Source organism: Triticum dicoccoides, chromosome 2A, assembly GCF_002162155.2.
Source record: "Triticum dicoccoides isolate Atlit2015 ecotype Zavitan chromosome 2A, WEW_v2.0, whole genome shotgun sequence".
Classification (NCBI taxonomy): Eukaryota; Viridiplantae; Streptophyta; class Magnoliopsida; order Poales; family Poaceae; genus Triticum; species Triticum dicoccoides.
In genome coordinates this window covers 165,877,709-165,898,688 of record NC_041382.1, presented here as the reverse complement: position 1 = coordinate 165,898,688, position 20,980 = coordinate 165,877,709, and the positions used below count along the sequence as shown (strand labels likewise).

The 20,980-nt window shown below is 43.3% G+C and overlaps 1 protein-coding gene across 1 annotated transcript; it reads right to left on the bottom strand.

Moving 5' to 3' along the window:
- Nucleotides 1-7,290: 7,290 nt before the first annotated feature.
- Nucleotides 7,291-17,127, bottom strand: LOC119354008 (putative MO25-like protein At5g47540). The gene is made up of 11 exons (XM_037620717.1): nucleotides 16,621-17,127; nucleotides 14,523-14,684; nucleotides 14,269-14,387; nucleotides 13,306-13,380; nucleotides 12,524-12,617; nucleotides 11,103-11,162; nucleotides 10,221-10,289; nucleotides 9,074-9,172; nucleotides 8,075-8,119; nucleotides 7,885-7,987; nucleotides 7,291-7,709 (listed from the first exon to the last, which is right to left on the bottom strand). The coding sequence occupies exons 1-11, from the start codon at nucleotides 16,747-16,749 to the stop codon at nucleotides 7,651-7,653; spliced, it is 1,014 nt and encodes a 337-aa protein (XP_037476614.1). The 5' UTR covers nucleotides 16,750-17,127; the 3' UTR covers nucleotides 7,291-7,650.
- Nucleotides 17,128-20,980: the final 3,853 nt, after the last annotated feature.

Here is a 20,980-nt window from a genome sequence, read left to right as displayed (position 1 = left end):
AATCAGAAGGAAGGTTTCGGGATGAAGCGCCGCCAGCTCGAGGTAGAACCTGGGCAGGAGCACTTTTGCTCTCCGACGGGGCGATTCCGTCAGGAAAAGTTCCCTCTGGGAGGGGAAAATCGAAGCCATCATCATCACCAACGATCCTCTCATCATGGGAGGACCAATATTCATCAACATCTTCACCAACACCATCTCATCTCAAACCCTAGTCCATCTCATGTATTCAATCATTGTCTCAAAACCTCATTGGTACATGTGGGTTGCTAGTAGTGTTGATTACATCTTGTAGTTGATGCTAGTTGGTTTATTTGGTGGAAGATTAAATGTTCAGATCCTTAATAATATTCAATACCCCTCTGATCTTGAACATGAACATGATTTGTGGGTAGTTACTTTTGTTCTTGAGGAGAAGCGAGAAGTCTTGTTATTAGTAATCATGTGAATTTGGTATTCGTTCTATATTTTGATGATATGTATGTTGTTGCTTCCTTTAGTGGTGTCGTGTGAATGTCCACAACATGCCACTTCACCATCTTTGGGCCTAAGGGAAGGCATTGTGGAGTAGTAATTAGATGATGTGTTGCTAGAGTGACAGAAGCTTAAATCATAGTTTATGCATTGTACCATAAGGGGCTGATTTGGACCCATATGTTTCATGCTATGGTTAGATTTATATTAATTATTCTTTCATAGTTGCGGATGCTTGCGAGAGGGGTTAATCATAAGTGGGAGGCTTGTTCAAGTAAGTATGGCACCCAAGCACCGGTCCACCCACATATCAGATTATCAAAGTAACAAACGCGAATCAAACAAACATGATGAAAGTGACTAGATGAATTCCCATGTGTCCTCAAGAACGCTTTGCTTGCTATAAGAGAAAGTTCCGGCCTGTCCTTTGGTATAAAAAGGATTGGGCTACCTTGCTGCACCTTTGTTACAATTGTTATGTGTTGCTCGTTACAAATTACCTTGCTATCAAACTACTTGTTACCAATAATTTCAGTGCTTGCAGAAAATACCTTGTTGAAAACCGCTTGTCATTTTCTTCCGCACCTCGTTGGGTTCGACACTCTTAATTATCAAAAGGACTACGATTAATCCCCTATACTTGTGGGTCATAAATGGCTACAAAATATTTGCTTTACCACAAACAGGAAGCCACGAAGCATGTCTTGCCCTGGCGAGGCCCTTCCCATGCCTGGTGCTCGAGCCCATTGCCAGCGGCAGCAGTGAGTGTCGCCTTGGCGCATGACGTTTGAGGCGGCTCCTTGTGGTGCATCACCCTCCGGCGCGCGGTGCCAAGCGTCTATAACGCTCCATGGCCCCTCCCGCGATATGGGACGGCCAGACGGCGATGCCCTCAAGCGCGCACAACATGGCCAACCTGGTCGTAGCGGCACAATTGGAGAAAGGAATCATCCTCATTAACGATGAAGAAGATGGGGTCACGCCATTGCAGCATCCAACCCCAGCAGTTGTTGAGGCCGAAGGCGGCGCGCCGCCCCAGAGGTTGCCGACGGTGGCACACGTCGCAAGCAACGCCATCGCGCCGCGGCGCCTGCCATCTCTGACCCTTGCGGTCGTCGAGGTTGCCGCCATCCACGCACTAGCCTTCGTCTCGGCATCGACCATCGCGTCCTCCTTCGTCTTCGGTTCGGGCATGGGCGGCTCCTCCAACCACACGGTTGTCGATGTCGATGTTGTCGCACCACGCCTGTTGTCCCAGACGCCGGCCACCCCTCCGCTTTCACCGTGCGCGGGGGTTCATCGCTGCCTCTTGTCCCTCGGCATTCCGCTGGCGAGTCCGCCGTCGAGTAGCCGCTCCGGACACACTGGCACATGGAGCTCGGTGGCCCTCGAGCTCGGGAACGGCACCTCCAAATGCATCTCACCTGCACCCTCCTTCGTGAAGGCTCTTCCGATGAGGATGAGCGCCACGGGAGTTCCTCTCGCCGCCGGTGATGCGGTCGGTCGGTCGTGGGGTCCTCTGCCTCTCTCGATGTGGATTTGGGATCGAATTAGCTGGGAAATTTTTCTTGCCTTTGGTCGCTCTACCTTATCTACTTGGGTTGATTAGGCTATTGCTGCCTTGCGTGGCCTATGTGCATGCGCTTGAAATTTAGGCGACCATCAGCCAAATAAGTTAGTTCTAGCAGTGATTTCATTCCTGTTTTAGACCTGTTAAATTCACTACATATATTTCAGTATTGTTTTCTGTTGAGTATCAATGTATTCCAGAACCTAAGTTGATGTAATATATTTCCATGTCACATGTCGAGATTAATTATATCTATTTGCAATTGAGATTTTTAACTTCTTGCAAATATGGATGCAAAATTCTTAGTGATTCTTCAAATTGATGTATTGGGATACAAGGTAGTGTGTAGATCTATTGCTTTGCAGATTATCACCAGTAATGTTGAAGCTTACATTTTGTCATTTTGACATTATGATTGCTTTACAAAGTGCTCTCCCGCACATTTTACTATGTCATGACATAAGACATTCCGAGTGAGTATCTACTGATTTCATCAAATTATACGATGCGAGATCTACTCCATTTTGGAGATTATCTTCAAGGTGTCATACTTAGCAATTTGAGATTCACACTAATGATTTCAAGCCAACTTCTTGAAATCTCATTAATTTTTCAAAATTCATTATAACACTAACCATGGTGGTCTTTAATTTACCTAGTGTAAATTAATTATCTCTGGTAAGTGATGGCTAGAGAATTTGAGGCATTGGCCCTCAATGGCCACCACTACCCCACCTGGGTCATGGGCATCATGATCGCTCTTGTGTCTCATGGGATAATGTGTGCAATTCAAGACCCGTGGATCCACCTCCAGTCGGAGGCACACCGCTAATAGAAAAAATATGTTGCCTTATACATTGTAAGGTATTATATCGATCCAGATCTCAGCATTTGGTTATTCTGTACTAGAAATCCCTGGGATGCAAATGACCTCAAGGGAAAAGGTTTGAAGCTCACTTCAACCTTCAACACGACATCACTAGCGGTGATAGGACCCTATGGGCACAGAGAAAGTGATGGTTGAATATGTCTCAACTGATATGTTTGGAGACTATAAATAGTCTCTCAATCTCCTCGGTGGTCAATATAATTTATGTCCATTTCTATTGTTCTAATAAGAACATAAGTATTATTGTCATCATATATTGTATATCACAATATATTGTATCAGCACTTTGGTACAATACATTTGTATGTATTCTATATATCTGAAGTGATTTTCATATTGAGAATCCTCAAGTCTATATATAGATTTCTATGGGGGTCAATCTGATGAAAGATGATATGTGTATTGTAGATATATGCACCAGAACTCAGGGAAGTAAAATGTTTCCACTCTTGTTGAGAGAGAATGAGATATTTTGAAATCGCTATACGCGATGAGGTAATTGTTGGCTCAACTCGGGTCATATTTACTATCCCTATGGGTACTCGAGTACCATCAAGGATGCTTTATTGTGTCCCGGTTCAACTCATACCCTAATGAACTATGGAGATATCCATCAAAATAGTTTCCATAGCGGAACTTATGATGACAACAGAGAGGAATATTTTCTCTTCACCATGTACGGATATGGCAAACACATTATCTCCTTATCCTCTAGATTGTACTACACATACTACACAACCCGTAGCGCATGTTGCGTACAAGATAGTTTTCCAGAATGTCTTCTGCATGACAAAGTTGGCATACTCGCCTTGGTCATCGTGATATTGGGTTGAAACAAAAACTATCAGCAATTCCATTGGTTATACTATTATGATGCCAAATTCTAACAATATTTGGATTTTCGCACTACATGTGATGCAGGGAAGCTAATTTTAAGGCTCGTGCACCTTAAAGTCTACGCTGAACCACTCAAACTCCTTGAATGCATCAAGTCAAGGTAAGTGGCTCTTCCCAACTATTGACTAGACTATTCGGGTATTCCATGGTTTTAAAAGACACATCTACATGATGGTCTCAAGTGTGTCTTTATCCACATGAAAACCATTTGTTGATTATCCTGACCATCGATTTCAAGCAAATCAAATGGGCAACATTGCATAATTCTCCGTCGTGCCTTTAATATGGCCGTAGGATAGAAGCTTAGCACTTTGTGCCAATGTCTAGACTCAAAATGGTTTGGTAGAATCCTTTATCCAAAGAGTTAAGCTCATTGCATTATCTTTACTCTGGAATTGCAACTTACTAACTTTACGTTGGATTTATGTAGTTTTACACGCTCGTGACCAAACTGCATAATATTATTCCCCTCTATCTTTGATACATGGAAATCTACCAAGTATTTCGCAATCTGCGGTAACTCGGCTACATACCGATATCACCACCCCCGCATATATCATTGGCCCCTCAACATATATTTGGGATCTATGTTAGGGATAACTGTATTGCCATCAATACCTCAAGCCCCTTACATGGGGAGTTATTCAAGGCCAGTATGTTGATTCAATGGTGAACTTTTCCAGGCATTAGGGGGAGATTTCAAGTACCATAAAGAATGCCAGGAAATTATTGGAATATTCAACACATTTCTACCTCAAATCCATGCACTCAAAGATCTGACCCATGAGTTCAGAAGATTTGCAACACATTGCAAATAACCTGCCTAATTCATTTACTGACTATAAAGGTGTCACACAATCCTACAATCCTGCAAAAAATGCCTGAAAAGAGTGAAGGTACCAACAAAATCTACTCCACTCCCCGTTCGAAGCAACAGGAGGAGATGTATGGAAAAAGTACATCAGGATTCGACTTCTCGCAAGCAAGGGTATTGAGGCCTCTGAATCAGTAAATGCAAGTCAACTTCACGTTAACAAACACCTAATTAATGGGTAGCATACACCTAGTAGATGGGAAACCTCCACCAACGCAGGTCATAGTGCGCACATTGATCGGGACATCGGAATACCCGACTCAACTGTATTAGGAAATCGCGAGCAGTCACCATGGGTAACGATGTTTCCATCAACTATATATCGATATAAGATTCTAGAGAAACATATAATCGGAAGTCTACAATTGTCGACGTACATTTCTCAACTAGATTGCAAAACCTTTCAAATGATTCAGACCCTAAGACCATGGCCATGGCAAAGTATGAACAACACTCAGACTGAACTCAAGCAACGGGTATAATCTAGGTATAAATAATCTTGCTCAATAATGGGAAGGTATTCATAAGCAATACCTACACCAGTTTTCTTCTGGAAGCAGAATTGAGAACAACGAGGTGGTGAAACACAGAGCAAGTATTGTAGCACAAGGGTTCACGCAGATACCCAACTATTCTTTAGAGGTGGAGTCTCTTTTCGATAACTTATATCATTGCAGTACAAAATCATATATCTATGCATTTGATAGGTGTAGTGATTACATATTCATGTGGATCATTAGATTCAGACATAGATGGTTCCCGTTGGAATCTCACTTCTGGATCGAAATGCAAAATAAAACATACATTGTGTAAAATTAGTAAGTCACTATACGGCTTATTGTTGTCGGTATATTTTGGTACAATCGATGTAGTGAGTTCCTTATTCACAAGGATTACTCCTACACTGATGTTATCCACACATGTTAAGCATGTGATCATCTAAATGACGGAATTTGAGATGAAGGATGTGGGTAAAACCTCGAGCACCTTCAATCATACATTATGGTACACCATGTTGTCTATATCCAAAATATATTGAAGAAATTCATCATGGCCAAATTTTATGCATCCATAACTCGCATCGCTTCGTCCTCTAGACGTAGAGAAAGATCCATTAAAACCATGACTTGATGGGAATGCGATATTGGGACATATAGTTTCACATCCTAGTGCCATTGGACCCACCACACATAATTGGTTGGGGCTCAAGAATATCTTTGGATATCGTCAAGGCATCGAACATTTTGTCCTTATCTTTCAGTTTCAGATAAATCTGGACACCAATATCATTGGATACATCGATCAGATCCCCCTACTATGTCAGATCATAGACAAGGTTTGGGTTCCTGCTATGTGATAGCCATCTCATGAGAGCCTTCGAAACAGACCTCGTGGCTACATCCACCAACCATTATCTCAAAGATAATGTTGCTTGTGTTGCTTGGATGCAAACAGGTTACGTGATAAGCAATATCGTTATATTGCATATCTTGCAAGTCAAACCATGTGACTGATTTGTTCATAAAGTCTCTACCAACTTCCACATGTCATAAATATGTTCATGTAATTGGTATGGTTCTCGCATATTGAGTTAAATGAGACGATAACTATTGTATGTTGCAATATTTTCTCCTTATTTTTCCCACTAGGTTTGCAGGAGTCTTGGCATCATATCAAATATCATACTCCTCCCATTTTTCCACATATGACCGGCGTTGGCAGAAGCTGCAAACGGCAACTCAAAAAGCTTCGACCGATGACGCAGAAAGCTGCGACGCCAATCGCGAATGCTACAACGACGAGTGGCCATTTTTTTCGACTAGCGCAGGGTGTTGGTACCACTTGCACACAGAGCTGGAACCTGTGCCATGGGGTGTTGCAATCGTCAGTGCGTAGAAACATGGGAAGACGCATGGGAGAGAGTTGTGCGTGAGCAGTTGAAAAGAAGGTGGATGCATCTTTATTTTTCATGTACGCGTGCGAGATGCGGGACTGAGAGACAATCATGACTGAAAGGAGACAGATCTAGTCCTCCTTTGGTTTGGAGGAATTTTATAGGAATTCTAGAGGATATGATTCTTATAAGATTTTTTTCTTTTAAATCCCTTTGGTTCATAGGAATGGATTCCTATTCCTACATAAGATTGGTTGCTATCCTCCACATTTCATAGGAAAATAAAAATGAGCCTAAACTCAATGAAAAAATTCATTTGCTGTCAACTAAATAATATTTCGTTTCCTATTCCTACTCATAGAATTTGAGATGTCATCTCATTTCCTACAAAATTCCTATTCCTACGATAATACTATCCCATGAACCAAAAGAGGCCCTAATGTTATGGATGAATCCAACGGACGCAGGCAGACCGGTGGAGCTGGCGCAGATCAGCGCCCTATCCCTAGCCGCCCATACACGAAGGGCGTGACTGTTCGTTCGCATCTCTCCGGACCCTCGCGTCTGTTCGATGCATCCCCTCGGGGCTGTATACCTGTAATCAATCATTAATAAAGACAATTGTTCACTTCTACATCTGTCTACTGTCTCTCATTTTACATCTAACAGATCCAACACAATTTAGATCGGTCTAGTACTATCCGGGCCCCCAATAGGCTTCTCATGTCAGAATAATGTACATGAAAGGATCCAGGTGTCTTAAAATAAGGCCAGGACCCCAAACATAAGGTAAAACGCCTGTCCCAATTTCGGACCAACCACAAAACCATATAAATAGCATCACATCCTCGTAGCAGCATCAGTTATAATCATGCCGTTGCTTGACTCCAACATAATAACACACAGAAGTCTATTATTACACAAACAGCTTCGCTAATAAATATTACGGTGGATCCATGCAAGAGCCTCTCATGGTGAGGTAAATACAGTAATCCACGAGAGGCCACTTTAAGCAAGGCCTAACTTGTAATCTTCCGCAAGCTACATCAGGGAAGTTACAATGCTGATATCTCCTTTATGACCTGCTCCTTGTCTGCCTCAAACTGCTCATCCTCTACAAAATCGTAAACGACCTATCAGTTCATGGGGAGTTGTTACAAGCAAAAACTAAATCCTAGAATAAGCAAAGGCTCAATTGAGGTAATAACGTATACGAGCTGATAAGCTCAAAATAAAACTGAACCACAGAAAACAGGTGCAGACATAAGTACAGACAAGCATGCAACTACCTTTGTCAGTTTTGAATCCGGCAAAAAATCGAAGAAGCTTGCTTCGATTTGTGACTAGTATGTTCACAACCTCAGCTGGTTTGTTTTTATTTGCAGCAAATAGCTGAAATATGTAGCAACATGATAATCAGCATGAGTACAAACAACAAATATTTACAGGAGCCAGATTATTTACGATGTCAGTACCCACCTTGAACACATGAAAAGATTCTATTTGAATATTTTTGCTCGAGTCCTGAAATTTTTGAGAAAACAATAAGCAAATTGACAACACAGTAATATTGACAGATAATCATGCAACGACACAGTAAGGTGCTGATCTGCATTTCAACTATGAGCATCTGAATGAAATTCGTGCAACTGAACGGTAATGTAGCTTTATATGACCAAAGAATCCTGTTAAAACAACATTTGGTTCGTGACAATAACAAGTACATCATATCTTTATTCTTTGAAGTTCCATCATTCGTTGAATCACAGGACAACCCACAACCGGCAGGAACATAAGCAACATTCTATAATAGATCTTGGGGAGAAAAGTTCTCATAACCCAGCAAGGACCATTTATATTCCCTAGGTTTCGAGCAGAAATCCCAGTGAAATTAATGGATGCCAACTTATAAGCCCAATGCTAGTCTACTCCAGCTAATATTGTTTGGAGTTCTGATTTCAATACAAGAGGCAACTGACACATCAAAGGAATTATCTATGACATGGTGATTTTGTGAAGTTTAAAGAAAAAAGACTAACCAGCTACACATGAAAACTTCGTGAATAAGTGAAAACTGGAAGGAAACGAGTACCGGTAGCCCTTCAGAGACTAGATCAAAGAAGTTCACAAAAAAAATCAAAATAAGATTGTGAAACCTGTTTCCATGCATTCCTTCGAACAGAAAAAATGACGGAAGTTTTTATCATTTCTTTGGAATTTAACTTTCGATGCATAAATGCCTAAGGCCTAGCATATTCAGATCAGCTTCAGGATAGCTGTATATTGGATATATCAGATCCAAGGATATGCAAGGACAGTATAGAAAAGATACAATGATAATATGTTGGATTGGGGATGTTTGTTAATATCAGCCAATACAGGCTAGGATGTGCTTTAAACAGCAACCTCCTGGCATGGATGATGACATTAGAAGTTGCACGCTGAAACTTTTACAGGTTATAAATGCAGCAAACTTACCCTTAAAAGATTCATCAGAATCATAAGATTATCCTTTGAACCAACATATCGCATCATGACTGCAGAATTTGATCTATCAAGGAGCATATCTCCCAACAGCTGGAAGAAAACAAAAATATTAAAACTGAAAATTTATTCAATAGAAAATGTATACAAGATACTCAATAAACTAATAATGATATATGAAAATAAATTAATACGGCTAAATAAAACCTAACGGTAAGTAGGTGTCAGAATTTTGGACGTTTTCAGTGGATCCCAGTAAAATGCCAGACAAAATGTTTGTTTTTGAAAGCTGATAAACCATGAACAAAACACAACATGCCAGTGGCAAATGGCAACGCCTTTATTCCCTTGGTGCGGAGGGGACTATCTCCGCCCTGCCTTTTTTGCTAACTACTCCCTCCGTCCCATAATGTAAGACGTTTTTTGACACTACACTAGAGTCAAGAAACGTCTTACATTACGGGATGGAGGGAGTACTGTACATCTCTGCCATGTGGGTCCCACAGCTCCAAAAATTGAAAGGCTGAACATGCCTCATTACTGCCTGTTCTGGGAGTAGAACCTGGAATAGGCTGTGTGTGGGATCTTGCTAGTTGGTACTAGGCTAGTTGGTACTGATTCTTCTAGCTAATACTCCCTCCGTCCCAAAATTCTTGTCTTAGATTTGTCTAGATACGGATGTATCTAACACTAAATCGTAATTAGATACATCTGTATTTAGACAAATCTAAGACAAGAATTTTGGGACGGAGGGAGTATATTTTAAATTGAAAGTTTCAATTTGAATCAGAAAAATCAAACAGACTTTTACCACAATTTTCAACTTTCAGTTATCTTGCTGTGCAGCAGTTCACTCCAAGAACCGAGATGTTCCTGGTTGCTACTATCAGGACAGGAAACGGTTCATGAAAGCTCACCGCAAGCTAATTTGAATGATGATTGAAGGCATGCAAGCTACAGAGAGCATTTTGGCATACAGTCTACCGAGTACTGACACTAGTCAGGCATGCTGAACAATACACACTATAACTTTTAACAGAAAAGCACAATATATAGCAAATGCAGAATGATGGTAAACAGTACCGCCACTACATACAAAATTAGTGTAATTTTACCGCCACTACACACAAAATAGTAATACCTTGATAGCCTGCCTTTTTGTTATGTAGTTGGATGATGAAAGCAGCCTAGAGTTGAATTCTGCAAAGAACTGAGGAAAAGGAAAAAGGATAAGGCCCTGTTTGGCATAGAGGTACCAATACCAGTGTAATTTTACAGAGCTGAAAAAAGAAACAGGAAAGCCTAAAAACGTTTTTGGATGGCTAATTTTGAACCAGCCCAAAAAACAGTGTTCCCTGATTACACCCGTAAAGTAATAAACTGCTCGGGAGCTCTTGATTTTTTTTCTGAGAAAGGACAGGCTCCACCTGATCAGTCTCAAGTTACTCACGAGCTCGGCGAGGCAAACAGCACACCGCCCATTTGGGGAGAAAGAGGCAAGGTTTTGGGATCGGGGAAAAAGCTGCAACATTGTTTCATTCCCAAACACCATTTTTGCAGAGGAATGAAAATATAGCCGTATCCAACGGTATTTGTTGGGACAAGTAATTTATAATTGTAATTTGTTTACGAGTGGAAACACTACAAACATCCTAAAGGGGCCTAAAGAATCAAATGAGGCCAAACAGAATGCAGAAACTATGTACGAACTATGCCGCATGATAGCATTTATTACATATGCATAACAGAAACTTATCATCAAATGCATCATAATAGCAAAATAAGCTACTAATCCAGCCAGCTTATAGACTGAGGAAATGCCATTCAATTGCATATGATCCACGAAATGTCCATGACATGAAGAGAGCATTATAAAGAACCATATCGTTCATGAACATTCATTAATGGCAAATACACAGAAATAATCTCATTGACAATTTGGCACTGACCAAGGCATGAAATACGATGTAGAATACAATACTGTAAATTAATGGCATATAGTTTAATGATAATGCGTACTGACCCAGTCATAGTTCTTCGAAAGAAATTCCGCCACGGTTGCTTTATGCCTTGTCAGAAGTTCCTGTTCCAAGTAGAAGAGAATGAATGCAAAAAACCATATGTGAATATCTGAGGAGGAACACAAATGCGGATGTAAAATTAAGAACTACCCAAGCCAACATGTTCCCATATTTTATTCGGAACTTTGAACTCGTCAAGTCATTCCTTGCCAATATAGTTTTGTCATCTTGTATGATCCTTGGCAGGGCTAAGATACAAGTTGGGTGGATAAAGCAAGTCAGCTTAACTGTTTTTCCAAAAGTATGGCTTCTTGAAACGGCAACAGCTGCCAATTGTGCCACACCAAACAAGCAACAGCGCTACCTTATCTGGTGCCCGAGGGGGCATGGTGTTGTATGTTGCTAGTACCATGCCCGGAGCGATTAGGTGGGGCGTCGGCAGGTCGGGCCATTAATGGCCAAACTCCTGCCACATCAGAGATAGTTGGGTCACACCGACTACCTCAGCGCCCACCGCGTGCCAGGCTGCATGGCAAGCCCGGACAAGTGGCGCAGCTATATTGTTTGCACACATGCATGAACGACCCACCATGGATAAATCATAGACCAGAGAAATGCAAATTATGTCAGACCAACGTGCGTGCGTGTCATGGACAGTTACGTGTGTATTGATGCAGTGTGTCCATGGAGCTTATACATGCCCATGGAGCATATGTGTGTCCTCTTGTACTCTGTGTGAATGGATGTGTACGTCTCATGGAGTTGTGTTGTGCCCATGTAGCTTGTGCGTATATGTGCCCATGCACATGCATGTCACTGTGCTTCAGCATGTCAAACGCCAGTACGCCACATGCGCTCATGACCTTGGCTCAACATGTAGCACACGCACGTGCTCAAGTATATACGCATGTAGCTGCTGTGAATGTACGTGCTTCCGCTCTATTGACGAGCTATGAGAGAGGTGCCCTGCCTCCAAGCGCAGCACCAACGCCTCTCTCACACACAATTTCAAAGTTTAAATTTAACTCCGTGGATGCGACCTGTACATGTGTACCATTTCCAGGTCATAATGATTGTGTATGGGTTTGTGCTGTTATTTTCTGGTGATAACAGTCTGCCATGCTTATTACATGCGTCTCCATTCATTCTCATCCACCCACACCCAACGCACCGTGTGTGCAGGGCACGGCATCCACTGGGCACCCAATCAATTTCCATATATTTTTTGAATACTTATCAAAGTAACAGTGATAACAATGAGATTGATATTTTATCAATGCTCATTACTATGCATAGCAAAAAACTGAAAGATGTCAGAAGCAATAATGCTCAAAGGCGGTTAAATGTCTGAGCAAACACAAGTTCTGTTTAATTCATAATTCAATATTTGAAGCAAACAGCAGGAAATGAAAAAGCAAGTCACCTTGAAGGTTGCAGAAGCATCTGATGCTATGTCAAAATTTGGAATTTGTATATAGTCAAAGAACTTCTTCATGTGATCAGACTCTAGAACATACCTGTCAATGAACAAATACTTTGATAATCAAGCATCATTTCTGCAACTCGCAATTCATACAGCTCTGTTAAGTGCATATACTATTCTGGAGAAGAATGGAGCTCAAAAAACACTTCCAATATCAACCAGATCACACTACAAAAGCTCGCCATGTCTGCGAGGTACTGCTTTTACATGCATACAAGAACCATTCACACAACAGGACCTTGGCGTTAGATATGCACTGCTGTCTTCTAATGGTGTTGACACATATCCCTCGAAACTTTTTATATATAGTGCATGAAGTACCAACACAAAAACAGCCTCCAAAGTTTGCAGCCACAGGTATACCGTAAAGGGGTCTGCGACATACATTTTCAGTTTTCAATTCGTGGGTAGTAACTCTAGTGTGCTCCGTGACCCTTTCCAACAAAAAAGGGTACGTGTGGATAATGTGGAATGCATATTTCGACCTCTTTATAAATATCTTAAGAATTTTGTAGTGGTGGGGTCAACTTATAAAAGCTTTTTCGGTGTCTTGTGCCTGGCTTTCTTTTGGGCTCTCTAAATTGCTATTATAATGTAGATACCATTAGAGTTATCCTGTATTGCTCCCATAAAAGAAGCCTTCATCCTACGGATCTTGGTTGATAGGTATATGTGTGATGGGTTTATACAGTTATGTCAACATTCCAATCCAGTAATGGCACCTTGCAATACTCTGATGGCGAATACATTCCCTCAACATTGCACCATAATGTAAAGCAACCTCTGTATCCTCGTACCTGTGAGGTCAAGAAATAAATGAATCAAGCAACAGTATTACAAAAGTTATTAACAAAACAGAAGCAATAGTTGGAAACAATAACCATATAACCAAAGCAACTTCCCAAAACTGGCCACATTTGGTAGATGAGTTGCTTACTTCGCAAATGTATTGCCAAATTTTATGTCTCAAAAATATAAAGACACTAGCATCATGTATCATGTAGCCTGATACATGAAAATAGAATAGAACATGAATCCAAAGGAATTCAAGCTAGATCAAACTTCGACAATCATCCCAGTACTATTTCTGTGAGATGGCCGTGAATGTCAGTTACTGACTGATCATGTGACACAAGCCACAAAAGAACTAATGGGGGCATAAACATTCGCTAAATTATATTTAGTAATAAACCCTCCGTCCGGAAATACTTGTCATTGAAATGGATGTATGTAGATGTATTTTAGTTTTAGATACATCCATTTTCATTCATTTTGATGACAAGTAATTCCGGACGGAGGGAGTATCCCAAAATAAGTGTCTCAAACTTAGTACAACTTTGTATTAGAGTTAGTACAGAGTTGAAACACTTATTTTGAGACGGAGGGGGTATTTCATAAATACCAGAAGAATACATGCATCCGATGGTATGACTTCAAATTTAAAGGAAACAATATTATGCGTCTTCATTTGGTCATTCTGATTTATTAAGTTAAAAGTGTGATATATGGAGCACGGAAGCACGCAGCTTTCAGTCACATGGAGCCATGAAGGTCAATGCAAGCGCCCAAGCAGCAGTAACAAGCACAAAATAAAAATAGGAAGATAAAAAATCAAGATTCGGGAAAGAAACATTCTTTTAAAGGAAGCACCGCTGTGTAGCTTTTATTTACTTATTAGGACTTACCCAGAAATTAAGGTGTCCAAAAGATCTTTATTTGCCTCAAGGTATTCAGATGCAAGTATCCTTGAGTTGACTTGCTGTCGTTGCAAATTTGCAACAATTTGAGTAGAATCTTTCCTTGCCTGCAACAATCCAAAGTGCAAATAAATGTTATCTATGAGATTAAGACATCCGAATAATAACAATAAAGTTATCTATTGAATAAAATATTTATATACTCTTGTCATGATCTAAAAATACAAAATCAAGTTAAATACCTCCAGGTTTACTTTCGGAACACACATAATTAATAATCGTAAAGTGTTCTCTCTGAAGAATTCTTGGGTCAATTGCACGCAAGCTTCAGTGACAGGCTCCTGTTCGCCGTTGCCATACAGAATACACTTCAAATCCCTTATATTTTTGCTTAATTCTGCCATCTGCGTAAACATAATGTAAGCTGCAGTTAGTATACAAGAACATATCATTTGAGTCGAGAAGTATTATTGTCAGAACAATTTGAGAAGAATACCAAAGTTCCGCGTAATGCATAAAATCAGAGCAATCAAATGGCCATGTGCTAGCACATATTCAAAATAATATCTTCTTCAAAAGACTATCACTACTATTACTCCAAGAAGACATTCATTGCTCAAGTAAAGATTTTTATGCTGAGTTAAGACATAGATCAGGGTGGTTGCACCTTTGTTATTACTCCTCGTGAAGCTGACCCGAAGAAGCATTACTTAAGTTGAGATAGTTTAGTGTTGCAGATTAATAATTTCATAGTTAGCCCTATTGTGTGCCCACAGTCAGCAGCTCACTAGAGAAGTCTCACGGGCATGGTAATGTATGTTGGGCTGCACGGTTTCGCAGCAATTGGGCTGAAGAGCTAGCTTGTGGCCCATGTACATCAGCTACAACAGCACAGAAGGGAAGCTGTGTGGAGGGAGACAGTTGATGAAACAGAACTGGCTCTAGCCTCTGCCTCCATGACTTCTTTCTGACCTACGATCTATGTACCACCACTGATCCCACTTTCACTATCCAAGTGTAATCTTAATTGTATGATCGCAGTGAAGCGCTTCATTTCCTAGATCCCTCCCCCTTTGCTGTTGGGATGTGGCGCCTATGGAATGCCCACGACACCGTTTGGAGGTTCCTTGTACCACGTCATGCAGAGAGCTGCTGCCATGTCAATCTATGTACTCACCAGAACCTCCGACCACTCTGCTCGCCCTGCTCTTGCTGAGTGGCATGACCACTACATGACCCACAATTTAGCGGAAAAGCTAACTGGCGGCCGTTCGCCAGGAAAGCATGGGATTTCGAACGTTTTTCATGGCAGTTTCAGTTGTATCGAGGGTGGCAGTTTCTTCAGAACAACATGGCATTTTCTGGGAGGATGGCAGTTTTGAGCCTTCATTCCAGAAAATGAAATGCTGTTCTGAAGAAACTGCCACCCCAGACCAACTAAAAATGCCATCAAAATGTTCGCAATGCCACCCCTCCAAGCGAACGCTCCCCAGATAAGAGGGTCCTAATTTAGAAGCTTGGCGTTCACTCTTGCTGCACAATCCTGCTTACTTCCTACGTCGAATGTACGGTAACAAGAAGCATACATCGAATTATGAATTTATTAATGATGGCAAGCAAGCCATCGAACATCTATCTCATGCCCGTCCGCAACATTATCGTAATTGACTTGCAGCTCATATACCAAAATTGTAAGCATACATTGAATTTATGAATAACGAGTAAACCGCCTACCATCTATCACATGCCCCATCTAAAATATTATCGCAATTGACTTGCAGCTCATATACCAAAATTGTAAGCATACATTGAATTTATGAATGACGAGTAAACCGCCTACCATCTATCACATGCCCCATCTAAAATATTATCGCAATTGACTTGCAGCTCATATACCAAAATTGTAAGCATACATTGAATTTATGTACGACGAGTAAACCGCCTACCATCTATCACATGCCCCATCTGCAACATTATCCTAATTAAGTAACTTAGTTATGCTCATATACCAAAAAACGTATCTTCCTGAATTCCCTGAACCAGCCCCTTTTAATATGCTACAGTCATGTAATCATCATATAGATTATAATGAAGTAAGCTAGTTAAGTCCTACAACGGCCTAAATAGCAGCAAATCGAGCAGCGACGAATAATACATAGCGGTCACGCAAGCAGCAACGTTCCACCCGCTGCAACGCTCATAGAAATAAGAGTGCGGAGGCACAAATCAGGCCAAACCAAGCAAGGGATAAAAAGCTTCCACTCCCATGCGCGATCCGAGCCAAATCGGTGGGCAGGGACGGGGCATCGAAACAGGAAGGCCGGCCGGATTCGATCTCACCTTCTCCTCCTCTCGCTTGGGGTCGGCGCCGCGTGAGCCGGCGTGGAGGTCCACGTAGATGAGGAGCTCACGCGTCTGCCGCACCACGTCGGCCGGCGTCCGCGGCTTCGACTTGAAGAGGCCCTTCATCTTGGCGCCGTCGTCCGATGCCGATGCGGCGGTCACGCGCGGCGGCGATGGCAAGGGCGAGGCCGCGGGCCTTCTCCGCCCCGCCGACCCGAACGAGAAGCAGCCGCGGAACAGCGCCACGACTACCTCGGGATGCCCCTCCTAGGGCGCCCGCCTCCTCCTCCTCCGCTCGGGGACGGACGCGATCCGACGGGACGCGGCGGGGAGGCTAGGTTTTGCCGTCGAGAGGATGCCGGGCTCGCGATGGACTCGTCGCGCGGGGCGGTGTTGGCCAGGAGGGCCGAGATCGGAGATCCCTCTATGGCTCTATCCACCGGCCGGTACGGACGATGCGGGGGGTCGGTTGGGGGTGGTGGTGCGTTTCTCGACGCTTCTTTGCCCCGTCCGCTCCTCGCTGCCTCGTTTTCTCCTCCGCTTTTTTCTCTTTCCGGGTCTGCAGAAAATTGGGTGATCAACTTTGGACTCCGTGATCTTGCCGAACTTTTCGCCTAGGTGAGCCGCACGCGGTATGCTTTAAAATCCAATCCAAAACCTCTATGCAAATCAGTACTACTACAAACGTATTTGAATCGAGTCTATTTAAACCAGCAAGCCTATCCACTTATGTATTGCTGCATATATACAAATACTAAATGATAGGAGTATAAGCTAATAATTGAATTTAAGATTATAAACACGTCCATGCCAGCCGTCATCAATCAAATATGATAATAATGCAATAGTTTTAATGGCATGTGTGCATTTCACATCATTATGGCCTTTTTTCCCTCCATGCACGGGTGATTCTAGCATGGACCCCATGGAATTTGATGAGTAACATCGGCTACATTGCCACACCGTAGGAGCAACTCACAGCAGATGAAGAAAAATATTTTCGTCTTTGAACTTTAGAAAAAAAAGTTGAAGCAAAAAACTCTGTGCAGATGAAGTGCAAAGTGCTAACTACTTTTTTTAACACGGTACAGACGCAAGCACTCATATACACGTGCATATACTCACCCCTATGAATGCACACATGCACACCCTACCCCTATGAGCACCTTGTTGGAACTAAACACGACATGTGCGTGTGTCCGTGTAGGTTTCGTATTCATCACCTAGTAGGATTAGGAGTAGTAACCGAGTAAGTTAGCTAGCCAATCTTGCTACTATATATATGTTTGTATAGCCCCTTGTAAACACAACCAGAAAAGCAATACAAAGTTACGACAGGCTCGACACGAGCCTGTAGCCATCCAAATCGAGTCAAAGTATTCGTGTACCTTTGATTGATTGTATACGTATTGCGTTGGTGTCTCGGACGGCTAAAAGTACTAGTCCATCACGTCCAAGAAAGATCGATCAAGGACAAGGCTAGCTTTGTACTACGGTTCCACTCGGCGTAAAGTAAATGTTCAGTTCGTCAGCGAGCTTCGTTCGTCGTCGGTCGTCTTCAGTCGTTCGAAAGTACTCGACGTCGGCTCTGGGCCAACAATTGGTATCAGAGCAAGGTTGATCTTCTAGTAACGGAGGATCATGTCGGACGACGAGAAGACCAAGCAGTTGGCGGAGTACTCCGGTGCGGCTAAAGTAATTGCTGCTCCGGCGAGTTCGTCGTATCCACGGTTTGATCGCGAGAACTTCGGGGTCTGGAAGGCCCTCATGGAGTGTGGTCTCCGTGCCAATGAGCTATGGGACGTGGTGGATACCGAAGGCGACGCGTTCAAGAAGGAGGGAGCCGAGCACCGGAAGGATCGGCAGGCGGCGTGGCGATTTACTCGGTGATGCCGATGGATGTCCTCCAGCACCTAATCGCCAAAGCAACGGCAAAGGAGGTGTGGGATACGCTGAAGCTCATGTTCGAGGGACACACCCGTGTCAAGCAAGCCAATCTCCAAACTCTCCTAAGGAACTACGAGACTTTGGTCATGGGCGATGATGAGTCCGTGGATGCGTTCGCTTCACGGGTGGCTACTCTCGTCAATCAGATTCGCGCGCTTGGAGAAAACCTCACACAGGCCTCGGTTGTCCGGCGGTTCTTGCGCGCGGCCCTCCCCGGTACCTGCAAATTGTCATGGCGATCGAGCAGTGTGTCGATCTCGAGACCCTCTCCATTGATGATCTCGTCGGACGCTACAAGGCTCACGACGAGCGTATGCGGTACAGTCTTGGGGACGGGGGGAACAACGAGCTTGTGATGCTCACAAAGGCGCATTGGATCGCCCTTGAAAAGCAAGGCGGGTCCAAGAGCAGCAGCAAGAAGAAGGGAAAGCAGCGTTCGGCGAGAAAGAACTTCGCTGACTCGGACGACGACTTAGACAATGAGGCTGCACCACCACCGAGGAGAAAGTTTGACATCAGGAAAGTGAGGTGTTATAACTGTGGACTCCTCGGCCACTTCAAGGCTAGCTGCGAGGAAGCACCGAAGCAGAAGGCGCTGATGGCCTAGCAAGGAGATGATGGTGACATGATGTTGATGTGTAAACTGGTGGACGAGGAGGATCCAGACTATCAAGTGTTGACTAAAGAAATTGCCGAGCTTGTGGAAGAAAAGGTTTGCCATCATGATCATGGTTCGAAAACCTGTGTTGAAGCTACAGATACGGGGAGTGATTCCAAAACTTATGTCAATGCTATGGACGTAAGTGCCAACTTTGCTGGAACGGATGCGGCGATAGCTGCGTGTGCACGGCCATGGAGAAGCAGTCTTTGTGCGGCGCCTCCGCGAGAGGCCAGCTGTGGCCGAAAGAGCAATTCACAAAATCTGAAGATAGACGAAGACGTGGCGTTAGAAGTCCACGTCAGAAGGCGTCTCGATGTGGTCGTGTCAAAACATCACAAGGCAAATCGAGATGTGCGGCGAGTTACACTCGGACCAGACGAGTGTGCTGCCTACATGAAGCCAGCCGGTTCGGCTAGGAGCGCAGGCGTCATGAGTTGTAGCGCACCAGACAAGACTAGTCCAGGCACAACTGGAGGTGCTGCACGCAGTAGGTCGCTCGTGCAGTCGACCGACGCGAGCGTTGCATCGCGCAGTAGACCGGGCGAGTCAGCAGGAGGTGTGCATGTTGCGCCAAGTTCACCATTAGGCAGCCCACTCGGTGGAGGAGGTACATCCACGGGAGCCTTTGGAGGCTTTTCCAATAGGCTAGAAGGTGGGCACGGTCCAGGGAAAGGACACGCGTCAGAAGGTGCTGCAGTTGGACAAACAGAAGTTAGCCTAGTGGCTGGTGGTCAGGAAAGTAGTAGCCCAAGCGTTGCAGGTTCTTCTCTAGAGAGCAGTTTGGGTGTGGCCAAAATGCCAGAAAAGAGAAGTTTGGCAACTTCAAAAGATGTGCCGTCTCCTTCGACAGCACTGGAGACAGAAGAACGACCACATGAACCAGATGAAGCGCTTCAAATAAAATCGGTGAAGATGAAAAGTAAAGGGCAACGATGTTTGCACATCGAGGAACCGGAAAATTTTGAAGACGCAAATATGGAGGAGTATTGGCGTCAGGCTACGAAAGAGGAGTTGGGGTTGATCCACGACAACAATGCATGGAAGCTTGTGGATCTTCTCAACAATGAAAAAGCTATAAAGCTCAAGTGGGAATTTAAGATCAAGAAAGATGTCGAAGGATGTGTGAAGCACAAGTCGAGGCTAGTAGCCAAAGAGTATGTGCAAGAGAAAGGTGTGGACTTCGAAGAATTGTTCGTTCCCATTGCAAAGATGGAGTCGGTGAGATTACTCATCGCTCTCGCGGCTCAAGAATCATGGAAGGTACATCACTTGGATGTAAACTCCGCATTTTTGAATGGCGAGTTAGAAGGAGACGTTTATGTGAACCAACCACTGGGATTCATCAAAGAGGGAGAAGAACACAAGGTACTGAAGTTACACAAAATCTTGTATGAACTATGGCAAGGACCTCAGGAGTGGAACATCAAACTTGATCGGACATTGGTTTCTCTTGGATTTGAGAAAGCCCCACAAGAGCATGCAATGTACAAGAGAGGTGAAGGAAGGGATCGTCTACTAGTTGGCATCTACGTCGACGACCTATTAATTACCGGAGCAGATGAAGAGTTGATTGCAAAGTTCAAGCTACAGATGAAAGAGCTTTTCAAGATGGATGATCTCGGTTTTTTGAGCTACTACCCCGGGATAGAGGTACATCAAAAGACGGAGGGGATCACGCTATGCCAGGTGGCATATGCAAGGAAGATACTTGAAAACTATGGCATGAAATGTTGCAATCCAATTGACGCT